The sequence below is a fragment of the Astyanax mexicanus genome, chromosome 16, assembly GCF_023375975.1.
Source record: "Astyanax mexicanus isolate ESR-SI-001 chromosome 16, AstMex3_surface, whole genome shotgun sequence".
In the NCBI taxonomy this organism is placed as follows: Eukaryota; Metazoa; Chordata; class Actinopteri; order Characiformes; family Acestrorhamphidae; genus Astyanax; species Astyanax mexicanus.
In genome coordinates, this window is record NC_064423.1 from 27287946 (window position 1) to 27304427 (window position 16482).

Sequence of the window (16482 nt, forward strand, 5' to 3'; positions counted from 1 at the left end):
TGTACTTGCTTAGGTCAATAAGGCAAACATTTTTATAAAAGTTTTTTTTCAGTGATGCTTAATTTCCACAAATAAGAAAAAAATATAAAGACTTTGCTTACAACAACTTTTTTATTGGTTTTGTCAAATAAAAGAGAACAAGATGTAACTGTGACATGCACACAAGCAGATTACATACAGTACATAGCCTGTGCTTTAATATAAAAAGCTAAAATACTGACTGGATAGACATAAATATATAACAACAATTTCTGGAGCGTACTTCCAAAAAGATAGTTTAGGTAAGACATTAAAAAATTCCGTTTTATTTCACTTCTTTTTTATTTTAAGAGTGTACATGATATTAAAACATTTGACAAAGTAAATTACCAAACATCGTCTTTTATTTTAAATGTATTTTACTTAAAAAACATACAGAGTGCAAAACAACAAACATAAATAATTATCAATATTGAAACATCTGTAATATCTGTATACTTCTAATAGCTCTTAATGACATATAATTCAGTGTGTATAAATGGAGCAGTTTAATAGTGCTTGTATAGTGGAGCTTAATCCATATATTCTGTATACTTTATTCTGTGTATATATTGTATTTATTACTACCAGGGACAACACACCCCAATTTCTCTTACGTTTACACTTTTTGAAGTGTGTTGAAGGGATGTGACAGTAAAAGTAACTTGATTTTATTTGAGTTCAGAACAGAACATTTCCATGACATATTTCTGTTTCAGAATAAAATAAAAGTAATTCATTATGTTCAACACATTGCTGAGACAGACTGGATCAAAACCTGTGACAAAGAATGTGAGTTTTAGAAAGATTTAAAAATATCTGAATCATTTTCTATAATTGCAAATAAACCTACCCTGTAATTCTGCAGTTGTGGGCTTGTACATGAGACCCGGTGTATCTGATATCACATCGCACCACATTGTTGGAGAAATCAGACTCCTGTACTTGGAAACTGGGGTTCACTGTCACCTGTGAAATAAACAAGAAGTCAGCTACGAACAATACAGTATCACAATAGAAACAATGCACAATAACTATAAATAACGCAGGATCACAATGTAAATTTCCTGGTTGATGGCTATGCAGACTTTCCATAGTTATGCTACAGTGGTTTCCATTGTGACACTGCATCCTGGTCGATAGTCTGTGTGCATATTCCATGAATTTTATCAATCATATAATTACGGTATAGTTATATCCACCTTCAAGACGTAGTCTCCAGGAGAAACATCTGTAATGTCGATCCACTGACAGTCAATGTTGGCATGGTAGGTATCATAACAGCCAGGACCTAAACCCTGTTACAAACACAAGTGCAGAAGAACACATCTAAATTCAACTCAAGAAGGACTATCACCTTAATGTTATCAGCTGAAGGCATGTTCTAAACTAGTAAAAGGAGCTTTACTTGTGTGTGAGCAGTGCAGGTGTATCTCCGCCGAACACCTGGATCACAGCTGGTGTCCTCCAGACAGAAACTTGCTTTGTGTCCCTCAGCCACCTTTCGGCCTGTGGAAGCATCTAGAAGGTCGTAGCTGCTAAAGGCCTCCATGCTGTGGTAATGTCTGAAGAATGAATTAAAAAAAATCTAAATTATTAAATGCCCTGTGTTACTGTTGATGTAGACATTGATCTACCAAGAAAACTTTGCATTCTCATGGCTTTGTACAGACGTACTGGTGGCAGCTGTGCCATTCCCACTGATGCCGTGGTTTTACAGGAAGGAAGTCTGCAGTGCCTTGATTTTTGACCCGCTGGGGAAACCGGAGAAGAACTCTGAAGTCAAGGTCACGCATGCTTGGCCTGTAAGCAGAGCTGAATAAAAAAAGGGAAATTATTTACATGGAGAGATGGGATTCTATTATATTAATTTTTGACACAAATGTTTACTTCATACAAACCTTATGATTCCTCTTTAATGACTCTTTAATAGAGATAAGTAAATGTGAGAAAGATTTACATCAAATTAAGGTGATTTAAGGGCTTTAAAGGATTCTTTACACGTGCTTTATTAAAGCAGTAGTCCTTAGGATTTTACTTGTGTTTCTGAGTGGGTGCTATTCATTATAATATACATATACAGCTCTGGAAAAAATTAAGAGACCACTTCAGTTTCTGAATCAGTTTCTCTAATTTTGCTATGTATAGGTATGTTTTTGAGTGAAATAAACATTGTGGTTTGAGTCTATAAACTATGAACAACATTTTTCCCAAATTCCAAATTAAAATATTGTCATTTAGAGCATTTATTTGCAGAAAATGAGAAATGGCTGAAATAACAAAAAAGATGCAGAGCTTTCAGACCTCAAATAATGCAACAAAAAAAAACAAGTTCATATTCATAAAGTTTTAAAAATGCAGAAATCAACATTTTGTGCAATAACCCTGGTTTTTAATCACAGTTTTCATGCATCTTGGCATATTCTCCTCCACCAGTCTAACACACTGCTTTTGGATAACTTTCAAGCAGTCCAGCTTGGTTTGATGGCTTATGATCAACCATCTTCCTCTTGATTATATTCTAGAGTTTTTTTAATTTGGTAAAATTAAAGTGGTCTCTTATTTTATATTAAAGTGGTCTCTTAATAGCTGATATTCCTAAAGCAGAGGTTACTTAAATATCCATCGCCCAAATAATGTTTTGTAGCACCTTTATCTTGAATAATGTATACAACATAATAATTGGTATACAGCATAAATGTGGATGGTCTGAGGATACCAGAGACTGATTTGAAACACACTAATGGGAAATTTAGAGCTGGTAATCTACTGATCTTCTGTTAAAACACTGACAGACATCAGCTTATTTTGCCAAACAGACTATGATTTTTTGAAGGAATAGATATCAACTAATACACAATTTTAGAAAACCATACTGAGGATATTTCTCAATTTTTCCATGTATTAGGAGTAAAATGACCCAAATCTGCTGGACTTCTCTGGTACTAATGGAGGATGTACATTATTGTAGATCCTTACAGGTGTGTTAAAACCCACAGCTTGCTTTATAAAATATGGCAGCATATTAAGAGCATCTTTAAAGTATGTGAGTCAAGAACCTGCTGGACGCACCGGGACAGGCAGTTTTCCTCAGCTGCACAGCGCAGTGCGTACATCTGCACATGCTGGATGTACATCACAGCTTGGATGTAGTGTGGATCAGGGACGAGGTCAGGCAGACCTGGATAACAGGAGATGAGAGTGTGAGAGTGACATTCTAGGGTTCTTTATGGAAAAACAATAGTCCTTCTATGACAGTGGTTCTCCAACTTCTTAAATGGAGTCTTAGATGGATATCATAGATGCCATCTCTTTTGCCAGTGGCTCTGTACTAATTGTGAATTGTGTTCAGCCTTTCTGATTGTGCAGTCTGCAAGCCAGCATAGTGAAATGTTTGATTACTGTTTCTGGTTAAAGACATTTTGGAAAACTTGAGACTGAGAGAAAAAAGGAATGTAATGCAGTAAACTAAAGAGTCTGTATAGCATTCTTTTGAACCCTTGGTCAATCGAGCCCTTCCAATGAATAACCGTGTATTAACCATTTCTTCCTTCTGTGAGAAATCAGTTAATCTTTTGTTTTATTCATGAAATACATGTGAAATAAAATAAACTACAATAGTAAAGGAAATACAGTATTTATCCCAAAAGACAGAAAGGGTTGATATAAGGGAATTCTATTACCTGTAATGCTGTAAACATTGCAAATTACTTGGTAACCAGTTTCGTTTAGCATATCTTAAAGTGGAGTTCTACAGGGTTCAACTGTAGGGCCCATAAAACTTCAAATTACAGTACTGTTAATAGTGAAAAACTGCAGTGTGGGTTTAGAGACAGGTTAAACAGGTTAAAGCACTAAACACGAACAAAAGTCATGTCAACAGTACAGGTTAAAATTTTATAGTAATTTTATAGCAATATTTTATTTTTATTTAAGCACATGCATTAAATTTACTCTATTTACTCTATGCAGCACAATTTGAGAACCACTATTCTATAGAATTGCTCAAATAGAATAGAATAGAATAGAATAGAAATGCCCTACCATGATGGAAATACCGAGTACCATAACCAGATCCTCGGTTCTGCTGCCTCCCTGCTGATGGATTTAGATCATAGAACACTGAATTTCTACTTTCTCCATTGTAATTGAGTCCATTCTCCATCCCACTGTCACTTATTCGTCGTGGGTTAACCTGAGAATTGGAATTTGCTGTGTTATTTGCTGTTGCTGTGAGTGTAACAGAAGAAGATCTGCTGGCTGACTGTCTTTGTTCATCAGCTGCCATGGCTGCTGTAGATCCAGTGGTAGTTTTGGTATGTCCATGGACTGGTCCAGATGTAGTATTTGGTGAGTTTGACAGAGTTTGAGAAGTTGGTGTCGGAGATTTGACCTCCAAAGCACTTCTCGTGGTCTGTGTTTGTTGAGATGTGTTGAGAAAATGCTGATGGCTCCTGGACACTGCTATACCAAACTGTTGAGACAGAGTAGAGACTCCAGGTTGTGCTGGTCCTCTTTGTGTGTGTCTTCTTTGGGACTTCAGGATGGTGTATCTGGAGACGAACACTGGTGAGGTCCTCCTCAATGTTGAAGGCATATAGTATTCAGACAGTGTGCTCCTCAAGCTGAACAGGTGGCCGTTGTTTTCCCAGTGGACTTCACGTGTTCTTGGTGGGGAACTGCGTATCTGTGTAGAGCGCTGTGCCATGCTGAAGCTGACCAACAGGCACAGCAGCAGGGACAACATCCGCACACATCTGGACATGGTGAAGGAGCTGAAGCTGAACACTGGCATTGTGAAGGTGCTGCTGCTGCTCCACATCCACTCAGTCCCACACTTTAAGAAGGAGGCGTGCACTGTGTGTTTACACACACACCTCTCGTTCTTTCTCTCTCTCTTTTTTCTATTAGTCTCACTCACTCATTCTCTGTTTGGGAAAGCATGCACATGAAGAATATAAAGAGTTCTGAGAGCATGTATACTCCTGTTTATGAGCACTCAAGTACCTCTAAATTAAGACCTAACAACTGTAAAAATAGAGTAAAGTGTAAAAATGAAAAGTATGTATATAGTAAGTAATGAAATGACTATATAATATAATTTTAAGGGAGTGGGAAGTTTACAGTATCTTTCTAACTATTAAACACTTAGCCAACTTAAACACTTGCTAACAATGTTAATAAATCATTGAAATGTGTTCAAACTCACTTCAGCATGCGTTCTGCAGTAATTTAACCCACCATGGGTCAAACTGTGCAGCTAACAGCTAATTGTCATTATTTTACCCCATCCACTAAAGTCAGACTGTAGTGTGAGGTGGAGTTAAATAAGCATTCTGAGATATTGTATATAATTTGGGGCATCAGGGAGCCCCTAATAAAATGCAGGAGACACCCGGAACTTCCATGACAGGTGCGACCTCTGCTTATATCAAACCAGATCATGCAGAATGCAGCTGCTCCTTTGGGAAGATTTTTTTTACTGAAAAATGTCTAAACAAATATGTAAAAGATGCTAAAAAAATGCTTGAAATAAAAGTAACACATCTGTAACATGCATAATACACTGCTCAGAAAGTACTTATCAGAACATTTAATTATCAGAATATTACACATATTCATTTAAATGTTGCAGGGTTTTTTTGTGTCCTTATCACTACTGGTTGCAAGATGCAGTACCTGCAGCCCTTTCAGGTTGCACAGATAGTTTAACTCCTCCAGGATATCACACACATACAGTCTTATGAGCATGAAGGAGATACCAGACACAGGCTGTTACACAAGGAGAGCAGAACAGGCCCTGTCGTGGCTCAGTGGTTAAAGCACCGGGACATCAGTGACATCAAGATTGTGGTTTTGATACCGGGGGTCGACGGGCTGCCACTGTTGGGCCCTTGAGCAATCCCTTATAACCCTCACAACTCCCCCGGCATCACAGCAATAGCCACAAAAATGACTGTGTGTGTCTTCTGAGTGTGTACTCACTAGTGTGCATTTGTGTGTTCACCGTATGGATGGGTTAAAGGCAGAGGCCAAATTCCATCTGTACCCAGAAGAAGTATTATGGTGTATATGTTTTTCTCGTCTTGTCTTTCCTGGGAAGAAACAGGAGGAGCACTATAATTGTGATCTCCAGCAGGCTATAGGAGTGCATGTTTCTGAATTAAAAAAAACCTATCAGAAGTAAGTTTTGATAAGGGTGCCAAACGCACTTCTAGGTAATATTATGATTTGCCACTATTAAAGTCAAATTGAATCAAATCGATTAAGATTATGATTTCAATGTTTTATAAATTATTTTTTTTTGTATGAATTTGAGTCTCCCTGGGTTGATGTTCTTGTGTTTTTAACTAATTACAGTAATTATTTTTTTATAATATTTTGTTCATCAAGATCCGATATGTGATTTAAGTATATTTATTTATTTATTTTTCACACTAAAAAAAACAGAGGTATGATATGAGTACTTTCTTGTACTCAAAGGTACACTTTTTATAATTGTACCCTTAAAGGTAAATTATTGGTCTTTAGAGGGTCAGATGTGTTCCTTCTGAAGTACAAAGTCTTTCCTAACAGCAGGAGGTACAGATTTGTACCATTTAACCAACCAAAAGGTACACTCAGTATTCTGTATCACTGTACTATTAAACAATACATATATTTTTCATTTAAAAAAGAGACCATTTTGGATCATCAAGTTCTTGACACATAATCAGTTGCAGATAATGTTTATAATCTTTATCATTTTTACTGGTACAAAAAAAATTCACTTTTCACTGAAAGTTACTCTGTTGTACCTCAATATAAGGTACAGCCCCAGCGACAAGCTTTGTACTCCATTAAGTACAAATCTTTACTTATGTTTGTTGAGCAGACTTTGTGTGATTAAAATGCTTTTATGTCTTCTGAAAGACACTCTTACTTACACACCTGTCCTGAACTTCAGTGAAAGTTAAGTTGGGATGGGGGCTGATGGGGGTCACAGAATGCTCAGCAACCCTAAAGCTCTGATCCCAAAACAGCCCCAGGCATACAGATGCACTCTCTGGCCTGACCACCAGGCTGTGCTGCAGATATAGCTGGGGCACTGGGTTCACTGGTGTTGACGTGCCAAGTTCCTTGGTATGTTCTGTACTGGAAGCTGTTCTGTAATCAGTAAATAAACATGATCAGAGGAAACCCATTGATATTGAAGGAGGAAGCTCATTTCTAATACAGAATTTAATTAAGTGCAAAGTGTACTTCAGTACATGCTTAAGTACATGCTAAAAATAGTTAGTAATTGGGAGAGATGCCATGGTTGGTCCTGTTTGAGATCTGTGAAGAACTTCTATGTCATGATTCTATACCAATGATTAATTGTTCACAACTTACTAGAGGTCCTCTGTAGAGGTTTATTTTACACATTTTCTCTTCTATTTTCTTATAACAACATCCATTAAAAACTTCTATACACTCTACAAAAGTGCAACAATGGGGTTCTTTGAGCTCTGCCATAGTAGATCTATTTTGGTTCCATATGAAACATTTTTTTATAAAATAGACAAAATGTCATGCAAGTTTTTCTATGGTACACTCTGAAAAACAGAGGTACGATATTAGTACTTTTTTGTACTCAAAGGTACAATATTGGTCTTTACAGGGTCAGATTTGTTCCCTCTGAAGTACAAAGTGATTTCTACCAGCAAAAAGTACAAATTTGTACCATTTAACCAGACAAAGGGTACAGTCAGTATTCTGGATCACTGTACTAATAAACAATATATATTTTAATTGCACATTTTTTATTTGAAAGCCAGACAATTTTGGATCATCAAGTTTTTGAGCCATATTTAGTTGATGATAATGTTTATAATGTTAATAATCTTTACTGGCAAAAAAACATGGGTACAAAAAAGGACTTTTACTGAAAGGTACTTTTTTGTACCTCAATATAAGGTACAGCCCCAGCGACAAGCTTTGTACCCTTTTAAATACAAATCTGTACTTACTTTTCTTAGTGTGTATCACTAATATATTTAAAAGTTTATAATACTGGAAATATTTTTTTAAATACTCTATAGACAAGAAGATTGTGAATTAGAATACATCTCCAAAACAGCAACTTTACAGGAGAGAAATAAACCCTTCTTAGCTTTCAATGGAAGTCAATGTATAAAGAGTTTATTTTAGGTCATTTTGGAGAACTTCTATTGGTCCACAGTGACCAATAGAACACGGTGTAAGGGACAGTTTAAATTAAAGTCAAGTAAACAAAAAATAAAGATCGCAGCATTGATATACACTGTGTCCAAATACTTGTGGACACACATTTTAGTGAAAGTTTTCCACTATTTTAAGTTGCAAATGCACGCACACAAAATTTGTCTAGTCCTTGTGAGTAAATACTGCCAATAGAATAGGACTAGACATGAACCTTCCAGCATCATTCCTAATGCCAGGCGTAATGCAGAAAGATATAAAGTTCCCTGGATTGAGCTGTGTTCTGCGGAATTATGGTGCTTTATCCAATAAATTTAGGATGAGTTGGGGAGTTGGGGATGAGGTAGGGTGGTGATCATCAATATGTTGACCTCCCTAAAACTTGTGTTGCTGAATGCAGTCATACTCTGACAGCAATGCTCCAAATTGTAGTAAAATCCAAGCATTTCCTGGACAGCAGAGACAGTTACTCCAGCAAACTCAGCATAAACTCTTTTAATACCCTTTTTATTTTGGCAAAAAAATGAAAGTGCATGTGTCTCTTATACATTTGTCCATTTAGGGGAAAAAATGACAGGCAGATAGATCCCAGGGCCTCAAGGTACGTAACCTAGAAATACTGATCACTTTAAAAAGAATTCATGTGGGAAGTGTGAGAAAGGGCCTTGTCACAAAGTAATGCTAAGAATACATCGCTGCTGTTCTGCATTAATCCCCACAGATTAAAATATCTGCAAACAAAGCAGTGGAAATGACCAGTCATCCAGAAACACACAGGATCACACAGCGTCTGCATTATAAAGGCTATGTCCCTCTCCTGGCATGGTAAGAATCTCAGCTATATATACACACACAGCACCCAACAACATACATCCAAAGAATTCCAGAGCTCCCAGTAATCTGTGTGTGTGACTCAATCACAGCCGACATCGCTGATCCCTGACCGGTAAAATAGTGACCATTGCATTGAAATTGACTAGTAGATGTAAATAAAGCTCTACAGACACCATTTAAAATTCTTTCAGGTGTTCCGGCCAGGTCAATATTAAGACAAGGCCGGGCCTCCTTCAGGAACGTGTCTAGACTGTGTGTGTTTTTCCTTCAGGTTGACGCTCAATATAGCGTCATATGCTGTAGCGATGGCAGACAGCAGCTTACGTGAATGAATGATGAATGCTTTACAGTGGGCAAAATTCACACTTTTATAGTCTATGAAAGGTCAGTGGAGTAAAATGAGAGAGTGAGTCTGTTGGTAATATAAAAGTGACTCACTTTTTTGTGCATCACCCACTGACCTATTCAACAGCCAGAGATATCTATGAAGTAACTATGTATAAGTACTTTGTTACTGTACTTAAGTACATTTTTAACTTTTTTTTAAAAATGCTTTTAAATTCTTCTCTCTACAGTTACTTAACAATTTTTACGTTCTAAATGTTCTGAACTCAAATCAGACTTAAAAGAACATTTATTTTATTTGTTAATTTAATCACAGTTTTGATTTAAGCTGGGTAATAGGACAGTCTCATTGGTTTAAATGGTGGAGTTTATTTAGCGGTCTGAGAAATGGGTTTCCAAATGGGAATGATCAACAGGTTTCTTGCTCTTATCTTAACCACCAAATTCTTTAAAGGATAAATAACCAACACAGTTAAAAGACTGTGGAGGGTTTGGCAGTGTTTTCTGTTGTTGATTTATAGATTTATAGGGGTCATTTTTTATTTGCTAGTTTAAAAAAGATGAACTCAATATTTTTATTACATTAAATACATTTTTACTTAACAAAAAAGCATTCGAATGCATTAAATGCATAAAATTTAATTTATGTGATTTTGAACCATTATTTACACTCAGTGTCAGGGTTGTGTGTACAAAGAAACATTTTTAAAAATATTTAAAAGTACATTTTGGAGCGTGTACTTTTATACTTTTGCTTGAGCAAAAATGCAAATGTTTACTTAAGTAATAAGCTGAAATATTTGTACAATTTGTATAATTGTGGACTGTGTGTACGTCTACCACCACTAGCAACATCTGACCTTTTCAGCAGTGTCCAGTGTAAACTACTTTCTCAGATACATCATTTAATCATTGCTTACTGGACACTCTATCAGAAACCTCTGATTGGTTTCTACACTTATTGGCCATTTTTTTCAGAAACACCTGCCATATAGATGTTTGTAAGCTTGAAGAGGTGTGGGACCTTAATTTAATTTAAAGCATGATTTGGGGGGGGGGGGGGGGTATATTAAATTAGGCAGTGAACATTTAAGAAAACAGATAACCAGGTCATTGAATTGTATAGGTAGTAGCGTATATCTTTATCTACAGTGATTTCAGTTCAAATTAATTTCAAACATAGCACACACACACACACACAGTGACTATAGTTTTTCAATGCAGTGGCAAAAACGTAGTCATATTCTCCGATCCTCAATCACCCATCACACTGACACTCCGGTGTCACCTTGTTGCGTAACTGTATGAGCTACGAGGCATTTGACTCACCCTGCAGAGCCAAAAAACTGTCTACAGCTTGGCTTCCACATCTACATAAAGAGTAGAACCTGCAGCCAGCCAGCACCCACTCTTCCACTGTTTCCACTCCTGCCTTTTAGGAACCTCGAGAACCATCTCACACCCGGTACTTTAGCACTGCTGCAATGGAAGTGGCAGTGGAAGGAAGAATCTTTTACAAGATCATTTTAGGAATAGGGAAAGGGTCAAATGATGATCATCATCACATTCTTCAGTTTTAAGGCCTTCTGCCAAAATATTTACGACAAATTGCAGATTGTAGACTTGAGGTGACAGTGGAAAAAATGCCATTGGTCAATAAAAATACTCTTTTTTGTTTGTATAACAGCAATGCGTGGCTTTGTGTACATTTAAACACATTACAAGAAGTATTTTTTCAAACAGTTTTATATTAAAAAAACGTTGTATTATTACATTTTGTCACTGTCTAAAGAAAATCTCCATTTTTAGCCAATTTCTAGTTTACTTTTCATAATAAATAGACAACTAGAAATTCAAAATGACTTTAAATACAATCTTTAAAGTGCAATATATTTTCTTATATATTATATAGATGTATTACACAACGTGATCTATTTTAAGCATTTAATTATTTTATTGTTAATTATTATGGCTTAAAGCCAATTAAAAAAAAAATCAGTGTCCCAGAAAATGTTTATATTATATAAGGCCAATTGGTACTTTTGGCAGTGTGCCAAGTCCTGCAGGAAAATGAAATCCATATCTCCATAAAAGTTGTCAGCAGCAGGAAAGCATAAAGTGCTGACTCTGAAACACCTCTAAACTACATTTAAGGCTTTGCACAAAATGCCATGTTATAGACCATCAAAGATAAATAAAAAAAATACTGACCTCCCGTGAAAGACAAATAATTTCTAAATTTTAAATCAGTATCTGGAGAAATGAACTCTTCTGGGCACTAACTAATTGGTACTTAAGATGTTTAAATAGTGATACTAAGATTTTGGGCAAATCTTGTAATTTAACATGTAGTGTTGTGGTCCTAATTTAGGAAAACACTGATAAAGGGAGGTGCCTACCTGAGGACCACTGTAAAGAGCTTTTGATGTACTGGATGACTCGTGTATTTGTAATGGATTTACATATTTTGGTTAAAGGTTACTGATTAGATCATAAACCACCACAGCAACCTTGCTGTGAGGTAAAGAGATTACTAGTAATGTGTAGTTAGTAAGTGTAACCCTAGATATTAAATGAAGGATTTATCATCCTGTATTGTTACACACTACCAAGAGAGCATTATAAAACAAAAACAAAATGATCTCATATATACAAATAATCCACAAAACAAAAGTTGTGTAAATGTTTTAAAAATGTACCACGTTAGTTAAATAATTATGTAATTTGTGCAGGCGCAGTTAGGCGGCCAAGGCAGAGTGAATATAAAAAATAGAGACAGCAGCTGATGGGACAGTAACAAACTGGAGTTTATTTGGCAAACATTCTTCATTGAATGGAAAGGAGATTATTGCCTTCATGGAATGAGGGTAACTAGGTACTTCCTTGAATAGTATTTTCAAATACAAACAATAAAATAATTCCATAACAAAAAACTAAAATGAAAAATGTTCCTCCAATGTCATAAGTTAACATTCCATCATACTATTTACAAAACATATGCATTTGGTTTAAAAATGTAAAGAAAAACAAAAGAAAGAAAAATCTTCAGGATGAAAGGGTCTTCAGTGGGAGGTATTTACAGTTCTGTACAATGGGAGCTGCTGCTCAGGATGCTCCTGCTGAAAGACAAAGAGACAAAGAAATGTAAATTTACATGTTCACACCACTTTAAAAAGCTACATTGGCAGTCTAAGCCAGACTGGACCCATTAGCAACAAGGCAGTAAATGTGGAAGCTCCATTGAAATTTAAATCTACATCTTAGCATTAGGAGAAAACCTCCATCTGAATTTAAAAAGCTCAAGGTATTTCATTTGTAAAATAATTTCTTACCAATAGAAAAAACAAAAATAATTAAACCATATATACACCCTCTAAAATTTCACACAGCTGTAATGTAGTGAACTATACCACTATTCAAAATGTATTACATTACATTAAAAAATTATTAATAATAATAATAATAATAATAAATTCCACCACAATTGGCCCAATAGAGTAAAGTAAATATGCCTATACATCTTAGAAAAAAAAATTCAATCAATTAGAGAGTGGGGAGGGGGCTCAAATGTGCACATTGAAATACCAACTTCAGATAAACTGTACTAATTGGCAAGTACCATCCAACTGGGGCCCTTGTGGGGTATCAAACTTGGACATGCTAAAAATAGGATATGCAACATTTTCATAAGAGCCAAACCACTTTTATGTCCTGAGCAAGTTTATCTCTTTAGAAGCAACCTTGTAACTGGGTGGAAAAGATAAGATTTAAAACTACAGTATACAATTCAATTATCTAGGGTTTATTTCAGTTTTCTTAGGAGAGACATGTTTTTAATGCCTTTATTCCATACATTGTCATTAGTTTAATAATTAGTAAAAATACATAACATGCATTTTCTCTTACCTATAAACGATTCAGAAGTGTATTGTGGATGTCTTCATACACCTGGTTGTAGATCTCATCTTTGGTTTTCAAGCCATCCAGGTAGTCTGTTGACATGAACATGCACAATTGAGAATATTGACGTTTTGTTGCAATTGTTACAGGATATAATTTAATTAAAAATATTAAACAATCAATTAACATTAATCCTAAAAGGACAAGTTTACAAACCAATGGGCAAACAGCTCTCCTCCATCTGCATTCTGTGCTTCAAGTACATGGGCCATACATGGCCATCAAACAGGCCAGGAGGGTCAGGGACTGTGTACTGTCTTGTACTACAGGTGAGAAAGTAAGACAGCATTGATTAAATAGGGGCCAAACCAATACTGCTTTAAAGTAACACACTTGTTGAGTTGTCTCAAAGCTTATTACACACCTTCTCCTTCTTTTGCACTCCTCGTAGGGGATGGTGATGTAATAACATTTGTCGTACACATCCATCAAAGGCCTGTAATGGGGGAAACCAAAACAAACATGCTTTAGAACACACTGTTTCTTAAGAACACCTGTACTTATGAAACACAGTACAAGAAACATTTATATTTCTTGTAAACTGTGTGCAATGTAGTGGCAGATATAACTCTAAAGAGCACATAACGATCAAATAGCCCAATCAAACGCAACACAGGCAGCATGAATCAGCTGACACTCCTTATCTACACGCCTGCAGAGGCATCTGTTAGGGGCAGGCAGGGACGATCCTTCAGCACACACACACTATGTGAACCATGTTAACCGGTCACGTGACCCAGAGGGCACTCAGACGAGTTACCGAGAAGCTAATCTATGCATGTTCACTAATATTTTCATAGATCTGCGTGTACCGTTACGTAACTCACTTGTAATTGTACAGAAGAAATCCTTCCACAATTAGGATGTGGATTTGGCTCTCTGGAGAGCCAATTTCTGTAGCTGGAGTCACTTGAATGCCGTGGGATCTTGCAAATTTCACTGGGTTTTCGAGCCAGCCTTTGATGGTGTTCACCATGGCCTCCATGTCCAGCGCTGTTATCACTAAAGAGGACAGAAACAAAAGCACAATGTAAAACAAGAACATTGGAAAATTATTTTTATTTAAACTCTGAATAAAATGTAGGGTTAAATGGGAGGGGGATGACTTTGTAAAATGGATTTTATTATTAGGGTCAATGTTTACTATAGGGGGTTATTGGTCACCGATGGTCAAATCTCATTCTTACCATCCCACTGTTTAAAGCCGTCCTCTCCGACTTCTATCTGATCCGGTGGCTGAAATAACAGTGACCAGTAAAACACTGCAGAAGCCACAAAGTGCTCCATGATCTAATAGATTTGCTCACACTACAGGGGACCACGCACGCACTTTGTCCCCCCAAAACTGCTCTGTTTACTATTTTAAAAGTGTTTTCTTTTCCTTTATTCAGACAAAAGAATAAACATTTATCTAAATAAATTAAATTGCCCCATCACACAAAAACACAAAATCTCCAAATTAGTAACTTTACATTCATAATAAAATTCAGATTGAATGCAAAGTCAGATTCACATTATGTGAACAGGTGAAATATAATGGAAATGTAATTTTTTTTTGTGTGACAGTGGCAAACAAGTTAGCCAGCTAATCCTTACACGTAAACACATCATTACATGTGAAAACATTAAAAAATGTATCAAAATACTACATAAAATTACTAAAAAATAAAAAAGCACCAATGAATATAAAATTTACGATTATATAAACATTTAGTCTGTACATGCATTATAATTAAACTAGATACATTAAGCAAGCAATGACTTGTTTTAAAATGTATGTTTTTTTAAAAACAGTAATAAAATAAAAGAAGATAAAACATGAAACTGACCTTGAAAAAGTCATCTTGGTGAACCACACAACAGTTAGGCAAGTCTTTGACTAACCTATTGGTCAGTGTGGTTTTCCCTCCATTTGTCACCCTAAAAATGTCAAAATTGTGTAATTATTATTTGTAATACGGAGTTTAATGTTTTAAGATGAAAAAGCACATTTTATTATACAGTGTTATTGACTCTTAGCTTAGCTAACACGAGGACTAGGTTTAAAAATTGGCGGGATAAACCAAACTAGCATAATAAAACAATGTTACTGGTCAACTCAGCTTAGTTAATCCTAGCTAAAACAGTTCCAGTTATTTCAATTTGAGTATTTAATGCTATAAATAATGCTTTAATAAAAGATAAATATATAAAATACATTATTAAATAGATGTTAGGGGAATAAAACACCTGTTAATGTGTTTTAAGGAAAGTCGTACAGGATCATAAACAAAAGCAGGTCTCCCTAACGTTCAGCAGTGAGATTAAAGTATAAACAAGCCTCACACGCGTTAAAGAAGGACAGCAGAGACACAGAATCAGATGTATTATACTAAATTATGGTCTACTAAAAGATATTATTGGTTATTTTCTGTAGTTATTGTGAGTAAACCTGGTTTATCAGGCTGTTTTAGCTGTAGTTTAACGCTCACGCTGCCCGCGCACTGTGTTTTGAATCTCCCGCCCAAAGTTAAATGACTCGCCAGCGCCACAAACTGTTTAAAGTCACTAACAGACCAGAAAACCGGACTTTTATACATTTTAAACAAGTTACACAATATCACCAAGGGTGTAAATATTTCTTAAGTATTTAAAACTTCTCAAATGCTGAGCTAGATATCGTTTAATCACAAGTTCAGTTTACTTATCTACTATACTACTACAGTTATCTACCATAAGTTACTCACCCGCCGATTCCTATAATGTACTTCATTTTATCCAGTCTGTTTTCTTCAGCCAAAGCGAGAAATTACCGCTAAATTAAGCCTGAAGGCCTGAAAACACGCGAACTTTATAAAAATTAAACTTCCTCGTCCTCAGAGCACAGCCACACTTCCTTTATTGAATAAAATATGACCACGCCACATGGCTATATAAGCAAGACATGGCGCGTCAATCAAAACCCTGCCCACAACGCCTAGACCAATCAGATCGAACGGAGCACGGTGGCTACGGCGTTAGAACACGCCCACTTTCCTCAGAGAGGGGAGGGGTGTGAGAAGTGTTGTAAGTACAGTACAGGACAATATAAAACAATAACCAAGAAAATAATAATATTATTATTATATCACAATTACTACCATT

At 35.9% G+C, this 16482-nt stretch overlaps 2 protein-coding genes across 3 annotated transcripts; both read right to left on the reverse strand.

The window, feature by feature from the left end:
- Positions 1-391: 391 nt before the first annotated feature.
- loxl5a (lysyl oxidase-like 5a) lies at positions 392-5259 on the reverse strand. Its single transcript, XM_015605023.3, has 7 exons — positions 4063-5259; positions 3091-3199; positions 1696-1833; positions 1427-1583; positions 1221-1316; positions 872-987; positions 392-796 (listed from the first exon to the last, which is right to left on the reverse strand). The coding sequence occupies exons 1-7, from the start codon at positions 4838-4840 to the stop codon at positions 790-792; spliced, it is 1401 nt and encodes a 466-aa protein (XP_015460509.3). The 5' UTR covers positions 4841-5259; the 3' UTR covers positions 392-789.
- Positions 5260-12188: 6929 nt separating this feature from the next.
- On the reverse strand, positions 12189-16284 carry mibp (muscle-specific beta 1 integrin binding protein). 2 transcript variants are annotated; one of them, XM_007246199.3, is made up of 8 exons: positions 16086-16284; positions 15189-15279; positions 14547-14595; positions 14187-14361; positions 13724-13795; positions 13516-13622; positions 13306-13391; positions 12189-12518 (listed from the first exon to the last, which is right to left on the reverse strand). In XM_007246199.3, the coding sequence occupies exons 1-7, from the start codon at positions 16109-16111 to the stop codon at positions 13306-13308; spliced, it is 606 nt and encodes a 201-aa protein (XP_007246261.1). In that variant the 5' UTR covers positions 16112-16284; the 3' UTR covers positions 12189-12518. The 2 variants fall into 2 exon arrangements, with proteins under 2 accessions (XP_007246261.1, XP_049321833.1); XM_049465876.1 differs by lacking the exons at positions 14547-14595; positions 16086-16284.
- Positions 16285-16482: the final 198 nt, after the last annotated feature.

Coding starts and splice junctions, on each gene's coding strand:
- mibp (XM_007246199.3), bottom strand. CDS start 16,111: ATGAAGTACATTATAGGAATCGGCGG. Junction 15,280..16,085: donor TACATTATAGGAATCGGCGG/GTGAGTAACTTA, acceptor TGACATTTTTAG/GGTGACAAATGGAGGGAAAA. Junction 14,362..14,546: donor CGGCTTTAAACAGTGGGATG/GTAAGAATGAGA, acceptor TGTCCTCTTTAG/TGATAACAGCGCTGGACATG.
- loxl5a (XM_015605023.3), bottom strand. CDS start 4,840: ATGTGGAGCAGCAGCAGCACCTTCACAATGCCAGTGTTCAGCTTCAGC. Junction 3,200..4,062: donor TACTCGGTATTTCCATCATG/GTAGGGCATTTC, acceptor CCTGTTATCCAG/GTCTGCCTGACCTCGTCCCT. Junction 1,834..3,090: donor GAGGAAAACTGCCTGTCCCG/GTGCGTCCAGCA, acceptor TTTTTTATTCAG/CTCTGCTTACAGGCCAAGCA.